We start from the raw sequence: 21,503 nt of genomic DNA, 5'->3' as shown, positions 1-21,503 counted from the left end.
AACCGAACCAAATTGCACGTAGTGACTGACGCACGCCAGGCCAAGAGCCTCGGCTGTCATTACGGATCGTATCTTCCCACACGGTTGCATTTTCATCGCCTTCACCATCTATCCTCTAAGTTGGGTACAGCAGAACAACAACCAATTGCATCGACACAGTTCTGGTGAGGAGAGCCCCACCAGCAGCACGTGGACACGCCATGAACATTATTGCTATTGCTGTCTTAGTCTAAGAGGGGCAGAACAGAAAAGAGACACGAAAAAAAAAAGGAAATGATGACGACAATCTTTTAGCGTGCTTTCCCCTGTTAGCGTGCGCAGATGGAGAGTGGATGGAGCAGGTGGAGGACTAGTCGTTGGCGTCGCTCGCCGCTTTAATGCGTACCCGCAGTCGGACTCGTGGCCGATGATCGGCGACCACCAACCGGCTTTGATCTTTCCATCTGATTAGATGATCTGATTAGATTAGGCACGCAGCAAGTACCACTCTAGTTTGAGTCTGGCCCTGGCCAAGATGGACCCTCCGTCTATACTACTCCGTACCTAGGTACCAACCTAGGTAATCAATCCATTTTTCTCTCGTAATTATTGTCTCCACAGAGGCGCTAAGACATAATTTTTCTCAAGTCGTCTCGTATGGACCGGGAGTCGAAGTATCCGAGAAGAATAAATGCCTCGTAGTGAGGACAAGAATCTCGGCATTATACTAGAGTACTATCCACCTTTTTTTTCTTGGTTCTCCCCTGTTTTCCACAAGTCTCTGCCTGACCTTAGTTTTTGGACGATTGCGTAAAAGCATGTTTTGGCTGGAAGCTAATGATGCAGTGGCTTTCTTTTTTTTTTTTTAATTTCCGACAGGGATCTCGCAAGATCACGAATATGTCGTGTCGTATCGGATAGTATTCGTATGTAATTTTGCTAACACAATCAGACAAAGGAGAATCTTGTCTAAAGCCGGTCGATGAGTTTCACGCTCGTATTCGCGCTAACGTAAGATCAATACGATCAATTGACACTAGAAGATGTTGTCTGGTGTCGTAGAACCATCTCTAGCGGCTGTCCGCGGGGTATGTTTCTCAGATATACCGGGAATTCGAGCAGAAAGTACTGTATAGATTAGGAAATCCTATCAGTTGAACCAAAATTTAGCTTCTGGTACTGCTGATATACTGATACTTTTACCTGTGCATGAATCAACCTGATTCTATCAGAGCTATTCCACCCATCCTGTAGCATCAGACAAACAAAAGACCGATATCGACAGTTACTCGACCTCAGATGATAACGCCGCAAACTCCCCTGGAGCGTCTCCAACAGACGCTTCAGCATATTCATCATCAAAGCGTGCCGCCGGCATCAAAACAGCTGTCTATCGTCCATGGCCCGATAGAACCGGAGTTGCTCGACATCACCCTGGGCGAACTCCTCACGTTGCAGAGTCTCCAGTACCAACATCACGAATGCCTGGTAATACCCTGGACCGGGACGAGATGGACATATGGGGACCTGGACCGTGAGAGCCAACTCGTTGCCCGAGGTCTGTTGGCCATGGGTGTGCAACGAGGCGATCGAATTGGGATTATGGCGGGGAACTGCGAGCAGTACGTTTCGATGTTCTTTGCTGCAGCGCGTGTTGGGGCCATCCTTGTCGTGCTCAATAATACGTATACACCGTCAGAGGTGTATTATGCGTTGAATCATACAGGTGAGTTTTCGCATTGCATGTCTCTTGAATGGATGCAAAAAGAAAGGAATGAAGGCGTTAATATCATCCTACAGAATGCAAATTCCTCTTCATCACGCCTAAAATCGGCCGCCACTCCGTGATCGAGGTTCTCGACACGATGAGCCCTCTTCCCAAAACGAATGGACGATCTGAATCGCTGGAAGAGATATTGATTCTCAGGGGCGAGTATTCCGATTTCAAAACCTACGACGACGTCATCAAGAGGGGGTTTGCGATGCCTGCAGATGCACTGCTGAGCAGAGAAGGAGAACTGAGTCCCCACGATGTCTGCAATCTGCAGTTCACGAGCGGGTCGACCGGGAATCCGAAGGCTGCGATGTTGACGCATCAGTAGGTGCATCTCATCTCCGAACAGACTTGGGTTGAACTGACTGAATAATGCAAGCAATCTCGTAAATAATTCCCGCTTCATCGGCGACCGCATGAAGTTCACTACATTCGACGTGCTGTGCTGCCCGCCACCGCTGTTCCACTGCTTCGGGCTCGTGCTCGGGCTGCTGGCGACCGTCACGCACGGCGCCAAAATCGTCTATCCGGGCGAGACGTTCGACGCGAAGGCGGTGCTGCATGCCATCTCGGATGAGAAATGCACCGCTCTGCACGGCGTACCGACCATGTTCGAGGCGATTCTGGCTCTGCCGCGGCCAGACAATTTCGACTGCTCGAATCTGCGGACGGGGATCATTGCGGGGGCGCCCGTGCCGCGACCGCTGATGAAGAGGCTGCTGGAGGAGCTCAATATGACGGAGTTTACGAGTAGCTACGGTGTGTTTCCCTCATATGCACAACGCATACATCAAGCTAACCTCGAGTTTATACTATCCAGGCCTCACGGAAGCCTCCCCCACATGTTTCAACGCGTTGACCACCGACACCATCCACACACGCCTGACAACAGTGGGCAAAGTCATGCCGCACGCGCATGCGAAGATCGTGGATTCCAAAGGCAACATTGTCCCGGTTGGTGAACGCGGCGAGCTTTGGATGGCCGGGTACCAAGTGACGAAGGGGTACTGGAAGAACCCGGAGAAGACGGCCGAAGCGCTCGTCACGGACGCAGATGGCGTGACCTGGCTACGGACGGGGGATGAAGCGTGCTTTAATGCGCAGGGGCAATGTACCATTACGGGACGGTTTAAGGATATTATTATTCGAGGTATGTCGAAAAAGCCTGCATGCATGCGCCATTGGTTACAGTCCCCTAGCACCACTCTATCGAGATACACAACAACAGTTGAATTGACACCATGACAACACACCGTGTCAACTAAAAATACAATTTTCCAGGCGGCGAAAACATCTACCCCCTCGAGATCGAAGAACGCCTCGCCGCCCACCCAGCCGTCAAACTAGCATCCGTGATCGGAATCCCCGACCCGAAATACGGCGAAGTCGTGGGGGCGTTCATCATGCTGGAGTCGCAGGCTCAACACCAGACGCAGACCGAGAACCAGGACAAGGCTGGCTTAGGGTCACCCCGACCATCAGACGAAGAGCTCCGATCCTGGACCCGCCAGAAACTGGGCTTCCACAAGGCGCCGCAGTACATCTTCGTCTTTGGCGAGGAGGGCGTCAGCAGCACGGTGCCGGTGACGGGGAGTGGCAAGGTGCGGAAAGTGGAGCTGAGGGCTATGGCGGCGAAGGTGTTGGAGAAGAGGAGAGAAAGAGAAGAGAAAGAGAAATCAAGAGAAAGAGGAAGGTGAGTCAGGGAGGGGTGTGTAAATTAGTTACAGGACATAGAAGGCTGGTATTAGACTGTTTGTTTCTATGCAAAGAATGAGGTATATGAAGTACAGTGTAGAGGAAGTCTGTTTGTTTCGGATCTCTCTCTCTCCTTTTTTTTTTTGCTTTTTTTCCCCCTCCCTCCCTTTCTACGGAGTACTTTCTTGGTAGTTGTAGTAGTGTAGTGGGGCGGGGCCCCTTGGCAGAACCATTAATTAATAATAATTAATATTACTTAGCAGAGAAAGTAACATTACGCAGTACATACCTAATAGTACAGTACAGCTTACGCCATTATTAATGATGCAGACTGAGACTGCAGACTGTAGCCAGAGATGGAGCCTAGAGGAAGGGGGGGGGGGGGGGAACCCGATTTTTTTTTATCAGATTATCAATCAGATTAGATAAAACCTTAATTTCTTTCCCCTGTTGGGCCCCGCCGGTAGCTCTTTCCTTTTCTGTGCTAGCTTGTTTAGTTAGTTGCCTGTCTCCTACCTACTTAGGTAGGTGCCACCTACCGGTCTCAGTCTCAAGTTTCAAGCCCGTAAAGGAGGTTCTTCTACGATGGATCCTCGATAATTACTCCGTACCTAACGCAGTAAATTATTTCCATGTGTCGTTTAAAACGTGTCGACAACTTTGACCTTTCTGTGGTCCCTACCCCTCGTTCATAGAGCTAAGTTACGTAACTAGTACATAGCAATGAAACACCCTCTTCGACAGATATGTACAGTACAGTACATTATTTACTCAACACGCCAATTACTTATAGTCATTAACTGAGATCACGTAAGAGTCAACCGGCTGACTCAGCTACAGCTTCAGCGCACGATCCGGATTCCCCTTGACGGTTCCTCCCCCATTGAACCCAAACGGCGAGATCTGGAAGAACTTCTCTCGACTGCAGCGGACAAAGGCGGAGCGCTTGTGCGGGAGGTCAACCAGCTTCTCGACATTGAATCCGTGCGCGTGGTCGTATGCCAGCACGGTGGCGTTGGTCGCCTTGGGCTCGCCCACCACGTACGACGTCCGTGGATCATCCAGGAAGATGTAGTGCATCAGACTGCTCCACCACGCCATGACGCGGTGTGGTCCGCGGAATCGAGCGTCGCCGACGAGAGAGTGCCGGCCGCGGTCGTAGTCGCCTGCGTCGTAGTATGCGCCTAGATGGTCCTCCTGTTGCTGTCAGTGGAAATAGAAAGAGAGAGAAAGAGAGAGAATGGGGGTATACCTTCGCCCAGTAAATCTCAAAATACGCAAAGTACGTATCGTCAAACTTGGCCAGGACGGCCAATTGATGCGGATCCTCGTGCATCTTCCGCAGATACTCGCGGTGTTCCTCCAGCGTGCCGGTCTGATTCCAGCCCTGCGCGACCCTCGGATCATTCTGCCATTTGTGAAACAGCAGGAGGTGCTCGTCATTCGTATAGTCGAGTGCCACCATCGAAAAGAATTCCTTCAGATGGGGGATGTAGCGGCTGTAGATCCGCGACCCGGGAGCTGGCTTGGGCGGTCTGACCGGGTGATGAGCGTGCACACGGACATCAGGGAATTTAGTCGTGAGGGTATATTCGAGAGGATAGAGAGGAAATGCGCTGAGAGGACGACGGAGACCAGAGTGAAGACCTGGATCTGCAACCCATGGCGCACGCGACCCGAACGGAGAACCGGCGCCCTGCCAGAACGCGCCTCGAAGAATTACCAGTTGGTCGACGTGGTCGCGAGATTCAGGGATGGGTTGGCCTGGAGGAGCAGACGGTTCAGGATGTTTTATGGCCAGCCCAACCGCTTTCAATTCCTCCGCGAGCTGTTCCTTTCCCTCTCCTGATAATACAAATCTGAAAATCTCCGGGTCCGGGCGCAGAGACAGAATCGCATAGATGACATTCCACATCTGCGCCACAGTCGGAGTATTCGTCCCATCCCAGGTCAGGTACGAGACCGGAGCCCTCGTCGCACGCGCCCAGGGGGAATTGTTACCGTCTGGCGGCACACTCGAGGGATCTGGCTGGGCGAGCTCGCTGAAGACCAGCGAGGGGTGATGCAGAGGTTCCGGCGGAGGAAGTCCATCGTCTTGGTGTTTGGCAAGGCGAAGACGAAATATCCGGCATGTGTTTTCTCGTGCTGCCATCTCCAGCTCGTAGGTGGTCTTGTACGGTTCGGGCAGCCGTACAAGAGGCAGCTCCTCTTCGCGGTCGTTTGTCGAAGCCATTCGCAACAGTTGTAAACGAGCAAGGTCAGGAGAAGCAAACTAGTTAGAAGATGAAAGCTGGAATTCTTGAGCTGGGACTCAATGGGGAGAAAAAGACGCTCTCAACACGCAGAGAGATACCTGACAAGACAAGCCGTCTTGCGGATAAATCTCGCGTCATGCTACCTGCTGGAATTGCGATATCCATGGATCGGATGCAGTCTTCCAAGAGCACCTAATTCCCGACCTTGACCTCGGCTGGAAGGTCTGGGCGAAAACAGCCGGTCTTCACATGGATCCTTACAGAATTACAGATTTTTTTCTCCTTTTGTGGCGCACACTACTCCGTACTGACTCACGTAATGTGCTCAGCCAAAAGTCCTCGATCTCTTAGTTGACTTAGTTGACCATGTTTAAGACACTCGAATGCCTGGCTCCACGTCAATTGGATCTGGAAGTGGAACACAACGGTGCTCCTAAGACTGCCGTCATCACAGTTGGCTGGCGAAGGAACCTCTAAGAGAACGACCAGTGGAGACTTGCCAGGGTCGTCCGGACAGAGTTATCTGATGAACGATAAACGGCGCCATCCCCACCGTCTCTCGCCGCCTTAACTCTTCGCTCCTTGGCGCTCTCCTCGTGTTTACACGAATGCTGTCTCCGACAGTCGGCATTCCACTCTGCTTAGTTTCTCGTCTAGTCCGCCGGCGTCTGCTGCCACGATTCTGACGCGAAAATAGGTTGTGGTTGGCAGCCTCCGATATGCCCGACACCGGCCGGCTGCGTCCTCAACGGAGCAGCTCCGCAGCTCTCGAGGTCAATAGCGCGAAAAATTATCTGATCAAATGTGGAGTCTTACTTGGCCGTTGCTTTGATGGCCAGCGTTGGAAAGAGTCTCAACTAAGTTGGGTTGCTCTCAACGATGCCATTCAGGCCAAGCCCACTTCGGGTCACAGGCACTAAGGCTTTGCGAGTAACAGCTAAGTCAATCTCACAGTTGCTCTGTAGACAGAAATCGACACACTGAATTTGTCTGTCTTGACAATATCCATGTCAAGTGCACCATTCAATATCAATTCTTGGTATAGACCCGAATGAAAACATCCGATGACTGAGAAGCAACAGAGGGACTCTCCGGTCGAAGTCCAAGATGAGAATAAAACCTCTTCAACGTTTAGAGCTGTATGTGATAAGGTCTTGTTATTGCTTTTAGCATCATATGTATGAGATACCCTACTAACGTAGTGATCAGTGGTTGTCACCATGGAAATATCTCCCAACCACAAAGGACCTGCAGAGAGCGTTCGCGTATCTGCACCTGCTCTTCTCATCCGATCCAACGCCACTTGACATTCTCCTCATCATAGGCGGAGTGGTCTTCGCGACTGCTGCCGGCATTCCATTTCCTTTGCTGGGCATCTTGTTTGGCCAGCTGGTCAACGACCTCAACTCTTCGACCTGCGATCCCACGGCAAGCAGCATCGCAGCCTTTCAGTCGAGCGTCCGCACAAAAGTGCTCTATGTCGTCTACATAACAATCGCCAATTTCGGCTTTATCTACCTTTACACCGGATGCTGGAGTCTGGTCGGCGAGCGGCTGGTCCGCCGCTTGCGCAAACGCTACTTTCAAAGCCTCCTGAAGCAGGAGGCGTCCTTCTTTGATACCCTGCCTCCCGGCGATGTGGTATCCCGGCTGGTAACCGACATCGAGGTGGTCCAGTCGGGCACGTCGGAGAAGGTAGGAATTTTCATCGCGACCATCTCGTATTTCACGGCCTCGTACGTGGTCGCGTTCATCAAAGTGGCCGCCATCGCCGGCATGCTCGTCTCCGTGGTCCCATGCTATTTCCTCATGGCCTTTGTGGGAGGCCACTATATCCAGAAGTACGCAAGTCGGATTGCGGAGCACGCCAATGCTGCAACTTCGGTGGCATCATCTAGTCTGTCTCATTTGCCTCTAGTTCACGCGTTTAACGCCAACAAACGTCTCGAGGCGATCTTTGCGCAACATCTGAGCCTGGCGAGAATGGATGCACTCAAAAAGGCCCTCACCCATGCCATCCAGCTGGGTTTGTTGTATTTCATCGCCTACTCCTCCAACGCCCTCGCTTTCTGGCAAGGGAGCAGGATGATTGCAGACAGAGTGGCAAGCCACAACTCTGGGGTTTCCGTCGGAGCAGTGTACACTGTGATCTTTGTCCTCCTAGACGGTACGTGAGTCGACTCACTAATTGCGCTACAATGCTGACGACCATAGCGTCCTTTATCCTCAGCCAAGTTGCGCCTTTCATTCATATTTTCTCCGCTGCTACGGACGCGGCAGATCGACTGATGAAAATCATCGACAAACCGTCCGCAATCGACGGCACGTCGTCCGGCGGAGATTGCTCCGCTAGATTCGAGACTGACGACATCGAGTTTCGAGACGTCTTTTTCTCCTATCCTAGCCGTCCCGAGATCCCTGTGCTCCAAGGAGTCAGTTTCAGGATTCCTCCGAACAAACACACCGCGATCGTCGGCGCATCTGGGGGTGGCAAATCCACCATTGTAGCTCTTCTGGAGCGTTTCTACGACCCGACAAGCGGGGACATTACCATTGGGGACCGGAACTTCAAGGATCTCAACGTTCGGTACCTACGAGGGAACATCGGGTACGTACAACAGGAGCCCAACCTGCTCGACCGATCCATCCTGGAGAATATCGCCCACGGCCTTGTGAGCTCTGCCGCGGAAAAACACCGACATCTTGCTCCCACGCTCCTAGATGCCAGTCTTCCCGATCTGGTGGATAGGATTCGCAACGGGGTTCCGGAGAGCGAAGCAGTCGCTTCCTGCGATCCTCGAGTCGTCGAGATCCTCCGACTGGTAAAAGACGCAGCGGCAACCGCAAATGCGTTGTCGTTCATTGAAGCCCTTCCACAGGGATTCGCAACCAGCGTCGGGGCAGCAGGCAACCAGCTGAGCGGCGGCCAGAAACAACGCATCGCTCTGGCACGCGCCCTCGTCCGAGAGCCTCGCCTGCTTCTCCTCGACGAGGCCACCGCAGCACTCGACTCGACCAGTGAGCAGCTCATCCAATCGGCCCTGAAGAGAGTATCGGAGAGGATGACCATCGTGTCCATCGCACATCGTCTGGCAACGGCCAAAGATGCGCACAATATCGTCGTTGTCCAGAAAGGACGCGTCGTCGAACAAGGCACGCACTCGGAACTGATCGCCAGAGACGGGGTTTATGCTGGCATGGTGAAGTTGCAGAATCTGGGGAAAATAGATATTTCCGAGTTTGCGGCGGATGATTCTATCAGGAGTGCTTCCGGACAGGCTCAGGTGCGGTCCTCTGATGACACCACCCAGACCACCTCGATCCAGACGACCTCGGATACGTCAGATGAGAAGCCTGCTATAAGCGAAGAAATCCATCCTGAGAGCACGACAGGCCAGACCACGACAGGCACCGACAGCAAAAAACCAACGCGATCGTCATGGTCAACCATCAAGCATACCTTCCCGTTACTCCGTCCAAACCTTGGGTTTATCTGTCTTGGTATCGCCTCTGCAGCCATCATGGGGGGCAGCTACTCAGGCGAGGCCGTTCTCTTCGGGCACACCGTAGGCAGTCTCAGTCCCTGCAAGGGACCCGCCAGCATCCGACACAGCGGCCATCTCTACGGCCTGCTATTTTTCATCCTCGCGCTGATCGAGTTCACGGCCGTGATCGTCAGCGGCTCCGCTTTCGGCTGGGCGGCAGACAAGATCCTCTATCGAGTGCGAGTCCTGTCATTGCGCTCCCTGCTCCGCAAGTCCCTCCAGTGGCACAATTCCGAAGGGCGCAAACCAGGAACCCTGATTTCGCACATCACCAGCGACGCCACGGCCTTGAGTGGGCTGACGGGGAGCACGATCGGTCTGCTGTTTTCGACCTCGGTCAACCTGATCGCCGGCATAGCCATCTCGCATGCCATCGCGTGGAAAATCGCCGTCGTCCTGCTGGCTACCGTTCCGGTGCTTCTTTCTGCTGGTGTGATGAAGCTGCGGTTGCAGGCGCAGTTTGCGGAGAGGCACCAAAAGGCCTTTGCTGAAGCGACAGCCATCACCGTGGAGGCGGTCGATGGGATCAAGACGGTTGCCGCGTTTTCTCTAGAGAACGAGGTGTATCAAGTCTACAGCCGCTCCCTCCGAGGGCCGTACCAAGCGACCCTCAAAGCCATCGCCTGGGGAAACCTGTGGCTCTCGCTGGCGTTTAGCATCAGCAACCTTGTCTACGCGCTGGCGTACTGGTGGGGGTCCAAACAAATCGCTTCTGAATTGTATTCTCAGACGCAATTCTTCATCGTGCTTCCTGCGCTGCTGTTCAGCGCGCAGTCTTGCGGACAGATGTTTGCGCTGGCTCCGGACATCTCCAAAGCCCGCGTCGCGGCAGCGAACATTGTCGATCTGCTGACTGATCGTTCAGATGAAGAAGAATCTGGAGACGGCCCCGTCGAAACAGATGTGTCTGACGAGAAGGTGCAAGACATCGAAGCGTATCCTAGCAAGACATCTGGCACGACCTCTGGCAGCTCTGGAATTGGCGTTGAGCTACGAGGGGTACATTTCGCATACTCGTCGCGACCAGACCGGCCCGTCCTGAAGGGTCTCGATCTTCAGATTCTAGCAGGCCAATTCTGCGCGCTGGTCGGACCCAGCGGATCAGGTAAGTCCACCACGTTCGCCATGCTAGAGCGCTTCTACCGCCCGTCGTCCGGCTCCATCATCGTCGACGGCGTCGACATCGTCGCGCAGAACGGGACGTCCTTCCGGGACGAGATCGCTCTCGTGCCGCAGGAAAACGTTCTATTTGAGGGAACAGTGGCCTTCAACATCGGCCTCGGGGCGCGGCCGGACCACGAGCCTACGCAGGCAGAGATCGAAGAGGCGTGCCGCCTGGCGCACATCCACGACACGATCATGGCCCTGCCGGATGGCTACGCAACGATGTGCACGCAGGACGGCAAGCAATTCTCTGGCGGCCAGCGTCAGCGCCTGTCGATTGCGCGAGCCCTCGTGCGCAAGCCGCGATTGCTGCTACTGGACGAGTCGACGAGCGCGCTAGACGTCGAGTCCGAGAAGCACATCCAGGAGGCGCTGGCGACGGTGGCGAAGAACACGACTGTCGTGGCGATCGCGCACCGCCTGAACACGATCTACCGGGCGGACCGGATCTTCTTGATCGAGGATGGACGATGCGTTGAGCAGGGGACGCACGCGGAGCTGATGGAGCGGAGCGAGAGTTATCGACAGAGCGTGCTGCATCAGTCGTTGAACTAGAAGACAACAACCAAACGTGATCTAATCTTTTATTTTGCTATCTGAGTTTAGTCTTTTTTGCTGTCAGCTTAGATTGTATTTGATCTTCACGTATGGAGAGGATAGGATAGGAAAAGTCGTCGTGATATATATAATCTACGTCTAATCTATCTAAACGAATTCAGCTGGTTATCATCAAATATCAAGTTGATAGAATCCAATCAAGGTAGTAATGGCAGAGAAAGTAACCAGCCTCATCTAATTTACTCTAGGCAGTATCTATTAATAATACACTTCAAGTTACGGAGTAGGTTGTTCGCTATCTCTGTCAACCAAATACATACGGTAATGAGTCTGTCCATTCATCCCAATTAATGCATTTTTTTTAATGTCCTGGAGCTTCCCAGCGATGAGCTCGCACCTCAACACGGTGCCGGGGTCTAATAGTCCATATATATACTATTATCTATATGGATGAAGCCAAGGTGAGCTCCTTAAGATCAAATCGACTTTCCCCTTTGATATGTATGCAGTTCCTGTTTCCAACAAATTGAAGTAACCCCCTACCCTTCCTGATTCGACTATGATATTGCTTCCCTGATACCTTAATATTATGAGGTAAGCAATAAGGTATTAATAATAAATGTCCTTAAGTCTTTACTATTCTACCTGCCTTATAAGAATTAATGACGAAGGCTGAAGCCATTAATTATAAGCTGGTTTGAAACGACTATTCACTGATACTACTTGGTCTTATTACTCTTACCAGGGCAAGATAGTTAGAGGAGGTAGTATCATATCTTCTTGTTTTATATAAAGCTTAAGGCCATATAGAGGAATTATAATAAGCCTAAGTATAGGACAGGATAGTCAGGGAACAGACGACTAAGGTAGAATAAATTAATCCTTCTCAGTAGTACTACTCTCAAAGGTAAGTTCCTTTTCTTTGGCAGGAGAAGGGCTAGCATTTCTCATCCTAAGCGTACTATATACAGTAGTTGTTAGATTGGAAAAGCCCTGGTCCTTGGCTGGGCTGTATATACTCGAGTATATACCTAGGTATGTATATACTATATACCCAGGCTATAGAGAGGCTCCAATATCTCTCCCTTTGTCAAAATAATCAAAAACGACTTTGTCCGACTCCGATTCAATTATGTGCTTTTTCTATGCAAGGATTTTTTTTAATACTGTAGCTTTTTCTTTTCTCTCTCTCTCTCTTTTTTTTCAACTCCTTCTACGGTCTACCTATACTAATCTAATCACTACCTGGGTAAATGAATAAGTAAATAAATATTTCATTCATTACTGATTAATTAATTATTTAATTAATTAATTAATCAGTCAATAATCAGTGACTATTACTTTCGTATTTTTGGCCCCTCCCCTCCTTATCCCCAAATTTTCGGAAACTGTACTCCGTAGACACGCGCCAGCCTTCATCCTTCAGGGACCAAATAAAACCAGGATTACATGTCGAGAAGAGATCTACATAAGGAGTACTCTGTACATCGTTTCGGCCCCCTGCCTCCCCCTGGCCCCCTCTGCGAGTCGCGCGCCACATTCGTTCGATCGTCCACAGGTTGAGTTTCGAGTTTCGAGTCGAGAGATTCGAAGTATGGACTGGGTACGATGGAGTATAGTGCATGCTTGTTGACTAGAGAGAGAGAGAGAGAAGAAAGAGATATCCCATTGAATTGGATCAATCATTATTGAACACTTCCTTCTATACCTCAGTAGATCAGGACGGCTGACAGTATACTCCATACAGAGTACAGTATATATAGCAATTTCTTTTCTTTTGTTCTTTTCTGGTAGTAGGCCCTAATAGATATATAATTAATTGTAACAATGATCGGTGATGAAATGGAATTCTATATCTCTAATCTACTGTTGCCTGCAGGCGCCATGACACCAGCTTCTTGCTGAATCTGAACTAGGTATGTACTGTACATACCTAAACCCGCCAACATCTACATATGATCTATTAATCCTTCCCAGATAGATTTCATCGATTCATTCATATTGAATATGAAGTCCTAGTCTTTGACGCTTGCATCTCACCATATATGTGTGTATGTACAGTACAGTAGTATATGCGTGGACATGGACATAGGCCAAGGACTCAACTGACTCGAACTCTACAGCATGATTTTGTTAATTCGATAATTCGATAATTTTTTCGTGCGTAGAAAAAAAAAACCTGGGATACGAGCACGAGTCTCAGCATGAGCGGCGGATCCTGAAGCATGCTAATAACACCTAATTAACAAGGAGTCCCCTACCTACGGAGTACTCTGTAAGCCGGGGCCAGGGACCTACCCACCTAAGGTTAGGTAGGTTACAGGCACCAGTAGGCAGGTAGGCAGGTCCACTAGGCAACTAATTTAGGAAACATGCATCCGTGCAACGAATCAGAAATGGAGGATTGATTGTTATTTTATGTTACTAGTTAACTGTTAAATTATTTTCAACTATTTTGGTTTAGGCCCAGGAACAGGACATGAAACTTTGGTCACGTGATACGGCTATTCGCCTCTTCGCTTCTTGGTTGTGGGACGCGAAGTACCTGTAGGTAGGTATCTACCTAGGTAAGGACCACATTTATTTATAGAAAAAGAAATTCGAAAAATTAGAAAAAAAAATAAAAATAACAATAAAGCGGAAAGAGGCTGGGTCTGGAGAATTTCCTTTTTTACGTATATATTACTTCATACTATAAGGAGTAATGACAGCCTTAGTACGGCGTACAGAGTACCTTGGTAGATAATAATACCGGAGTCCGTATCTAGCCTTAGGCCCTCCATATTCCATACCCTGTCCGACTCGAGAGACTCAGAGACTGCACAGCTAAAAATAAATCAATTAGTCTTATTTTATTATTATCAGGGGTAATACTCCATATTATTAGCTACTACTCCATACTACTACTGCTAGTGGGATTTCTCTTATCAGACCCTTCGATAGTTCGATAGTCAAGTCGTCAACTACGATGTACGGGGTATTAATACTAATTATTATTATGGTTGACACGGAATAATGACCTAATAATAATCTTAGGTCAGGAATAAATAGAATACTCTGTAAATAGTCCGTAGTTTAGATAGATGGTAAAAATATCCTATCCACCGCAAGTCAGTAACTAACTAACTAACTACAGATAAATAAAAATAAATATAAAATACTCCGTACTCTATTAGGGGAAAATAATGCACCACTATTGCTATCTTTCATCGGCAATTAATAAGAAATCACGACCAACGAATAACGAATCTCCGACTCATCACGGGCCGCCAAGCGCCACACACCACGGGCCATCCGCTTCGTCACACTGGTTCCACTGCAGTTGGTCTGGCCAGGACTTTACAGAGTATTTGGATATACTACTGTTCAAGAGAGAATGACATTGTCTGGAATAAAGGAAGGTTTGGTAGTTTCTGCTGAATTAATAGCACGTGAGGCCGCACTGAGGCCACATGAGGCGAATGCTGAACCATGGAATGCCCTGTTTCGCAGCGCTTTTTCCATAATTAGCTCCCGCAATTTTTGATGAGGAAGGATTCTTTAAGTGGATAATCAAATCAATGATTTTTCAGAATGCTCTACTCTGTCCTCCTAACTATTCCCTGTCCATATTGTACTACTACTCTGTTGCTACCCCTTTTATTGCTTATCGACAGCCCATGCCACCGTGCCACTGATCGATCATCCTGGCGATTGATTATATGCCGCCATTGGCTTCTCCGCCGCTATCCACCAGATCTGCCGCTCGTCCAATGTGGCCCCATAGTCTGACACCGGCCGGGGTCGACGATGCCTAATTAACCAACGATTAGCCAGACTTGCCCTAGTTCATCCTAGCCAATTCCCGAATCATTCTTTGCATTCCTCTCCTGCGTTGGCAACCTGGCCTCCTCCACAGCCGTCTCCCCTGCCCCTCGCTGAGTTAATTCCAGGCGAAACCTGCCCCTGGCGTCGGCACGGCTGTCGCCCGCCCCTGCAACCGTAGGCTGGTAGGAATTACGGAGTAGGTCCTCCGTAGTAGTACGGCGTCGCAGGTAGAAAGAAGGCCCTGGACGAATAATTAATTTGTGGGCCGTCTCCTCCGGACGGGCACGTTGCCGGCCCTCTGTCAGTCTGCCCTGCAACGAAGGTCACGAAACAGACAGCGCACTGATGCGCTTGTCCACCCCGTGCGTCTGCCCTGGTGTCTTAGACAGGCCTGACGCCAGTAGCATCCTGCTTAGCGGCTGCGGCAACTCTCCCACACCGTTGACGGAGTCCAGACTTTGAACCGCACGTTGTCCGACTGCCAATTCATCATCCTCCTCCTTTCCGACTCCTCCCCACTCCATATCACGACGGCCGTCATCCGGACGGCTTTGCAATCCTGTCAGCCTCCTCCGCCGCCTGCTCCTCGTCAGGACCAGGTTTTGATCCCAAACACCACTCAGCAACTGGCGGAAGACCTGAAGCTGCCAGAGCTGCTAGAGCTACGTGGAGCGTCCGCCTCTTCTTCATGTCTGTTGAGGCCTCATCTTGGTATGTCTGCCTATGCTTTGTCCGTCCGTGGTGTGCAGCTCACGTCCCACGGAACGTGCTGAGCAATTCATGGACCCTGAGGTGCTATCCGCTAAGCTTTTCTGTTGATGTGCTGCGGAGTTCTGACTGTGATTCCCCCAGATTTCACGACTACCTCCTACTCCTCACCACGACGAGAAGCGTCTGTGAATCTTCCTCTTGACTCACCCCCTCTCCCCTCCATGCGCTGTCTCCAACAGTCTGTCGGTTTTGGCACATCCTGATATTGAGCATTGGCAAGATACTGCTTTGGAACTGTGTGCCTGCACAGATAGGTCTTAGACAATACTGGCATCAGCATCCTTTGGATTCTGTTGGCCAGACACAGGGGTTTTGATGCTCAGCAGCTGCAAGCCTTCTGCAGCACTGTGACTTGGACCGGTCACATCCACGGGGTGTGTTCTCGGCGACTGACAGGTGAAGACGCATCATCCTGCTCGGTCTGAACCTTCAGGCATACCTGGCACGATACAGCAGAACAGTGTTTCTGAATCCAAAATGGAGTCCCCCGCGGGCTACCCCGAGTCGCCGATGGACGTGGACGACATTCCTTTTCCCTGCAAAGGATGTGGAGAGGTAGGTAATCTGAAAATAAGATCGCGAGCGGTTGGTGCTGACGCCTGCAGATCCTCGAAGAGGGCAAAGCCTTCGAACTAGGTGAGTCCATTCCCATGTATTCGTACCTCGGCGACTCCTAATTTCGATTGCAGCGGGAAATCGGTGGCACATTGATTGTTTCCGGTGTAGCACTTGTGGCACCCTCCTGGACTCCGATGCGCACCTCCTTCTCCTAGGCGACGGATCCTTAATTTGCAACAATTGCACATACAGCTGCAGTTCCTGTGGAAATAAAATCGAAGATCTGGCCATTCTGACCGGTGACCAGGCCTTCTGCGCGAGCTGCTTCAAATGTCGGAACTGCAAGAGGCGGATTGAGAACCTGCGCTATGCGCGGACGTCGCAGGGTATTTTCTGCATGGATTGCCACGAGTCTCTCATGCAGCGGCGTCGCAAGAAAAAGGCGGCCGCTAAGAAGCCCAACGTTCTGCTGGACAAATCTTTACCATCACTTCCACCGGAAGTCGAGAATGAGGACCAACTCGCGCGCGAGGCCGACAAACCGCCGTCGAAGGGCTATCCGGATGCCTCTCCTGATCCATCGTCGCGTAATCGTTCAACAGACAATCGGGCCCCGCCGAGCAGGGGACGCATGGAAGCCTCACCGGCTCGGCAGCAGGAACCCCAAGGTAAGGAGTAAATAGCGTAGGTCAGATGGTATAACTGAAGACTGACGCGACGTCTAGACAATCTCATTCTTCCCTCCAGCACCTATCGTAGCAACCGCCACTCCATTATGTCGACTAAATCCGATGCCGACGCGGGTGAGGAATTTTTAATCCCAGTCGCATTCGACCCGAGTGCAGAAGAGCGTCCGTCTTCTCGTGGAGTGGCTCAGGGCAGTGCTCCTCCGCAACAACGAGACTATGTGGATAGTACAAGGTCGGGCGTGTCGTCGCAGAAGCCGACTCCTCCTCACATTGCATATCAAGAGAAGGGTCGTCAACCTGAGAATATGGACCCGACTCGTTGGCGACAGGATTCAAAGGGCTCTCCCGGCAAGCAGCAGGAGAGTCATGATAGCTTCAAACTGCAGGATGCACCGAAGGGCAGGAAGCAGAGTCTACCTGAAGACTCGAAATCAGGCAAGGAAGGAGCGTCTGGTGCAGATCCATCGAAGACCCCAACTCCCTCTCAGAAGGGTGCGACGTCATCTCCCCGGCCATCAAACGAACTGAACAGACTCCAAGAGAATGGGTCGACAGCTCCAACGATGCAGTTACCCAAGCGAGGAGACTCCCTGGAGCACTATAACCAGCTTCAGCGGAAGGAAGTTGGATCGCCCGCAAAGTCTACTTCCAGTCCCAGCGATGGCAGCAAGGACAAGGACAAGTCTGCCGGCAAAAGCGCTGACTCCAAGGCCACGGGTGATGTGAGTGAGGAGCCGTCGAAGGACGTCTTGTCAGATTCATCACAGCCTCGGCCGTCCACGGAAAATCACGAACACACTCGCAATGAATCCGTCAGCACTCTGCATTCCGAACCCCAACGGCCGGTCGACCTGGGTTCACCTCCGTCATTGCTTCGTTTCAGCGGCGGCGCTGAGTTTTCGATGGACGAGGATATGGCTAGAATTTTGGGGATCGAGAGCCCTATAAGTAAAGAGAGCAGCGAGTCATTTCTGAAACGCGTCTCGAACTCGGTGCGTCATGGCCGAAGTTTCAGTGACAAGGGTTCTCGTCTCTCCAAGGACGGCAAATGGCCGAAGTCTCCAGTCAACGGAAGCTCCTATGGCCAGGACATCAGCAGCCCCAGTACGAGCTCGCCGGAACAGCATGAGGATATCAGCTGGCTCCGGAGTGAGTTGCGTAGAGAGCGGCAGCGCGTAATCGAGCGAGACCAGAAGATCGCGGAGCTGGAGACGATGCTCAATGCGGTGGCTGAAGTGAAACAGGCCAACAGCGAGCTCCGTGAGAAGCGTTCGACGATGGTTGTGCTGGACGCCAAGAAGGAGATTGTGCTGCGAGAGCTGTCGGTGCTGACCGAGCACCTGGAGGCGGAGAAACAGGGCGGCGAGCCGATGGATCTGAACAAGCTGACCAGCAACGTGCTGCGCGCCTTTGCCGAGTCGCTTCAGCAGCTGAAGGACTCGTTTGCGCCCCAGATCGAGGAGCTAATGCAGAAGCGGCAAGAGCTGGTCGAGGAGCTGGCCAACCTGTCGCGCATGAAAGACAAGAGCTTCCAGGAGTTCGAGCAGTTGTCGTCCAAGAACGCGCAGCTCGCCGAACTGAACAACCAGCTCGTGCACCAGATCCAGGAGCTCTACAAGGCAAACTCCGGCGCAGAGGCTGCTGCTCGAGCCGCGAACGGACTTGGCGTCTACTCGCACAACAAAGAGAAGTCGGTCGAAGCCATCAAAGCCAACGATCTCGCCACGTCCATCTCCACCATGACCATCCAGCAGGACGAAGCCGAACCGGCCACCATCGTGCCCGGTCCGCAGGTCGTCAGCATCCGCAAGGGACAGCCTCGGAAGTTCAACTGGAAGAAAGGTGGTCAGAACGTCGCCAAGGGCGTCACCAAAGGTCTCAAGGGCGCTTTCTCAACCAGTGAATCCAAGGAATCCGCTCCCACGACGTCTCAGGATAACGCCTCAGCGATGCCCCGATCTCAGACTCAGGACCCCAGCCGTCAAGGCTTCGGGTTTTTTGGAAATCAGAAGAAACAGGCGGCTTGGAAGACGCAGCAGAATGGTAGCTCTGAAGCCGCCGCGGCCCCAGCAGCTCCAGCAGCTCCTGCGGCAGATGGTATGTCTGCCCTGCAATAGCTGCTGTCTTAGTTGACTAATTCGTGTCTTTCAGGTCTTTTTGGCGTCGAGCTCGAACAACGTTTGGAACAGGAGAAGTGCATCATTCCTGCCATCGTCACGCGTTGCATCCAGGAAGTTGAACTACGAGGTAAGTTGCGCGCCAGGAACCAGCGGCTTTCTCCATCTAACATACCGGTTTCCCAGGCATGGACGTGGAAGGCATCTACCGGAAATCTGGTGCGAGCACGGTCACCCAGGCGATCCGAGACGGGTTCGAACGGTCGTCTAATGACTTCGATATCTCCGACCCCGATCTCGATATCCATGCGGTGACTTCGGCTCTGAAGCAGTATTTCCGCAAACTGCCAACCCCGCTGATCACCTACGACGTCTACGAGAAACTCCTCGAGACGAACGAAATCACCCCGCATTCTGCTCGCATCGAAGCAGTGCGTCGTTGCTTGGAGGGTCTGCCGCGTGTGCACCGTGACGTGCTTGAATTCTTGGTGTTCCATCTCAAGCGTGTCGTTGAACACGAGAAGGAAAACCTCATGACCAGCCAGAACATTGCGGTTGTCTTCGCTCCGACGATCATGAGGCCGGAAAGTATCGCGCGCGAGATGACCGACGTGCAGAAGAAGAATGAAGTTCTGAAGTTCATCGTCGAGAACTGTCAGGAAGTTTTCATGTAACTTCAGCTGCTGCCATGTGTGCTTCATTTCAGGGAGGTCTCGTCGTTCGATCTCGATCTCGGGCTTCGTCTCTATTTTGCTTGACGAACTGCATAGGTCAGTTGTCAGACTTTCCGGCTCTTTCTTGGCTCGGCGTTCGGAGGGTATTCAATGACCACTACCACTTCGTTATGGATTCGAATCGTTTTTGAGCGGGTGTTTACTTCTGTATGAATCGCCTTACGCGGTTTTGACCCAGCACATCCTGAACGCGATGTCGGTGTCCTTGTCGCTGTTTCAAATCATTTTGCTACTTTTGCTACGTCCTGTGAACTTCATTCATAACAATTTTCAGCTTTTCGTCTGTCTCTTCAATCATCCAGCAGTCTTTCTGTTCCTGGGCAGTGTAGCCACAGGTTCAAATGTTCAAGTTGATGACCGACCGCACCATCGTTTCTGTCAACGGCGTCTCTTTCTTTCCCATTCTTCTCGTGTGTTATGATTATACCCCATTCTTTCCTCTTTTTTTCCTTGTGTTTTCCTATATTCGATGTTCGATGTTCGATGTCAATTGATTGATTGATTGATTCCTTGAGCTTGCTCCTTTGCTTTCTTTTTTGTTTTCTTTTTAATCAATTACTATGTGTATGTACTGTAGTAATTGTCATGTTGCGTTGTGTTTGTGTCGAGTATTAAAAATGCATGTATGTGTATGTATGTGTGTACTGTACTTGTACATATTCTTTTTTTTTTCATTTGTCACAGATTATTATTACTGACAGAGATGGAGTGTTTGAGTTTTTTAAGAAAAGAAAAGAACAGAAATTTCCCGCTCGTATGTACGGTACAGTACGTAAGGACTGGATGGAATTGTTTCACATCCTCTAGGTGTTTCGAGTAGTTATCTATGTCGCTAACTACGGAATAGTAGTAAATGGATAAATCGTCGACAGCCAGTTAGTTAATCCCTGCTTCTGCGTCTACGAACCTTTCTTTCTTTTCTTTTCTTTCTTTTCTTTCTTTTCTGGTACTCACCCCCGTCCACTGAAATCTAATCTACTCTAAGTTAAGGTAAGCTAAGTAGGGAGTAAGCTGCTTTAAATAGATGAAACAAAAGGCATGCTCCCTTTGTTTTACTTTTTAGTATCCGCCAACCTAACCAAACCCTCAGGATGGATGGATGTCCATCATCCATCGGGATTGGACGGAGGGACGGACAGACAGACAACCAGCAAGCAAGCAAGCTTTTTTTTTCTATTAAATTAGATTAGAAAATAAAGGAAGAACGGTTGTGTATATAGATAGACAGACAGATAGATAGATAGATAGACTATATTTAGCACTTTTCTTCCTTTCTTTCCTTTCATGGATTTTATTCATTCCCTTTTCATTGCCTTGCCTTTCCTTTGTTTTTCACCTGGCTTTCTAATATAATTCTATTTCTTTTGTCAATAAAAGAGAAAGAAAAAGAAAAAGAAAACTCAACTCTGTTCATTTTTTTTATAGGAATTTAATTTATAGGACAAGATAGGACAGGAAGGAGATGAAGGAAGAGGAAAGAAGGAAACGGAGGGAACCAGCCAACCAGCCAGCCGCTCTACACGTAAATGTAATTGTAAATCTTGACTGGATGAAGCTGTTTGTCTGTCTGTCGTTCTGTTCTGTTTCTCTTCTCGTGCCTGCCTGACTGACTGACTCTTCCCCCCTTTGCTTTCTTTACTTTCCATATCCTTGTCTAATTTGCTTAAGAGGGTAGAAAAATTGGCAAAGAGATAGATAGCTATATAGGCGGTGTTAGTTTGATGAATAATCTGTGTGGTGTATGCGGGTGTCGAGTCCATACAGTAGATATTTTATTTATCTTACGGGAGAAAAAGGTTGTCATCCTATCTATATATATAGGTCTATATATAGGCAGAGAACACCTAGCTAGCTAAG

The 21,503-nt window shown here is 50.5% G+C and overlaps 4 protein-coding genes across 4 annotated transcripts; 3 read left to right on the top strand and 1 right to left on the bottom strand.

The window, feature by feature from the left end:
• Positions 1–1,278: 1,278 nt before the first annotated feature.
• Positions 1,279–3,450, top strand: VTN77DRAFT_9557 (uncharacterized protein; the record flags this gene model as incomplete). Its single annotated transcript, XM_069426177.1, has 5 exons — positions 1,279–1,705; positions 1,780–2,077; positions 2,133–2,512; positions 2,574–2,903; positions 3,035–3,450. 5 exons carry the CDS (start codon positions 1,279–1,281, stop codon positions 3,448–3,450), a joined length of 1,851 nt encoding a protein of 616 aa, XP_069280679.1.
• An 832-nt stretch (positions 3,451–4,282) lies between these two features.
• Positions 4,283–5,681, bottom strand: VTN77DRAFT_9556 (uncharacterized protein; the record flags this gene model as incomplete). Its single annotated transcript, XM_069426176.1, has 2 exons — positions 4,283–4,645; positions 4,701–5,681. 2 exons carry the CDS (start codon positions 5,679–5,681, stop codon positions 4,283–4,285), a joined length of 1,344 nt encoding a protein of 447 aa, XP_069280678.1.
• A 1,086-nt stretch (positions 5,682–6,767) lies between these two features.
• Positions 6,768–10,967, top strand: VTN77DRAFT_9555 (uncharacterized protein; the record flags this gene model as incomplete). The annotated part of the gene is made up of 3 exons (XM_069426175.1): positions 6,768–6,842; positions 6,913–7,870; positions 7,918–10,967. The coding sequence occupies 3 exons, from the start codon at positions 6,768–6,770 to the stop codon at positions 10,965–10,967; spliced, it is 4,083 nt and encodes a 1,360-aa protein (XP_069280677.1).
• Positions 10,968–16,025: 5,058 nt separating this feature from the next.
• VTN77DRAFT_9554 (uncharacterized protein) lies at positions 16,026–19,586 on the top strand (the record flags this gene model as incomplete). Its single annotated transcript, XM_069426174.1, has 6 exons — positions 16,026–16,103; positions 16,154–16,184; positions 16,238–16,774; positions 16,832–18,892; positions 18,947–19,042; positions 19,099–19,586. 6 exons carry the CDS (start codon positions 16,026–16,028, stop codon positions 19,584–19,586), a joined length of 3,291 nt encoding a protein of 1,096 aa, XP_069280676.1.
• Between the last annotated feature and the right edge of the window lie 1,917 nt (positions 19,587–21,503).

This window comes from Rasamsonia byssochlamydoides (assembly GCF_041956645.1).
Source record: "Rasamsonia byssochlamydoides strain NRRL 3658 unplaced genomic scaffold VTN77scaffold_9, whole genome shotgun sequence".
NCBI lineage: Eukaryota > Fungi > Ascomycota > Eurotiomycetes > Eurotiales > Trichocomaceae > Rasamsonia > Rasamsonia byssochlamydoides.
Note: the sequence above shows the minus strand (reverse complement) of the source record. Positions and strands in the feature narration are given on the sequence as shown.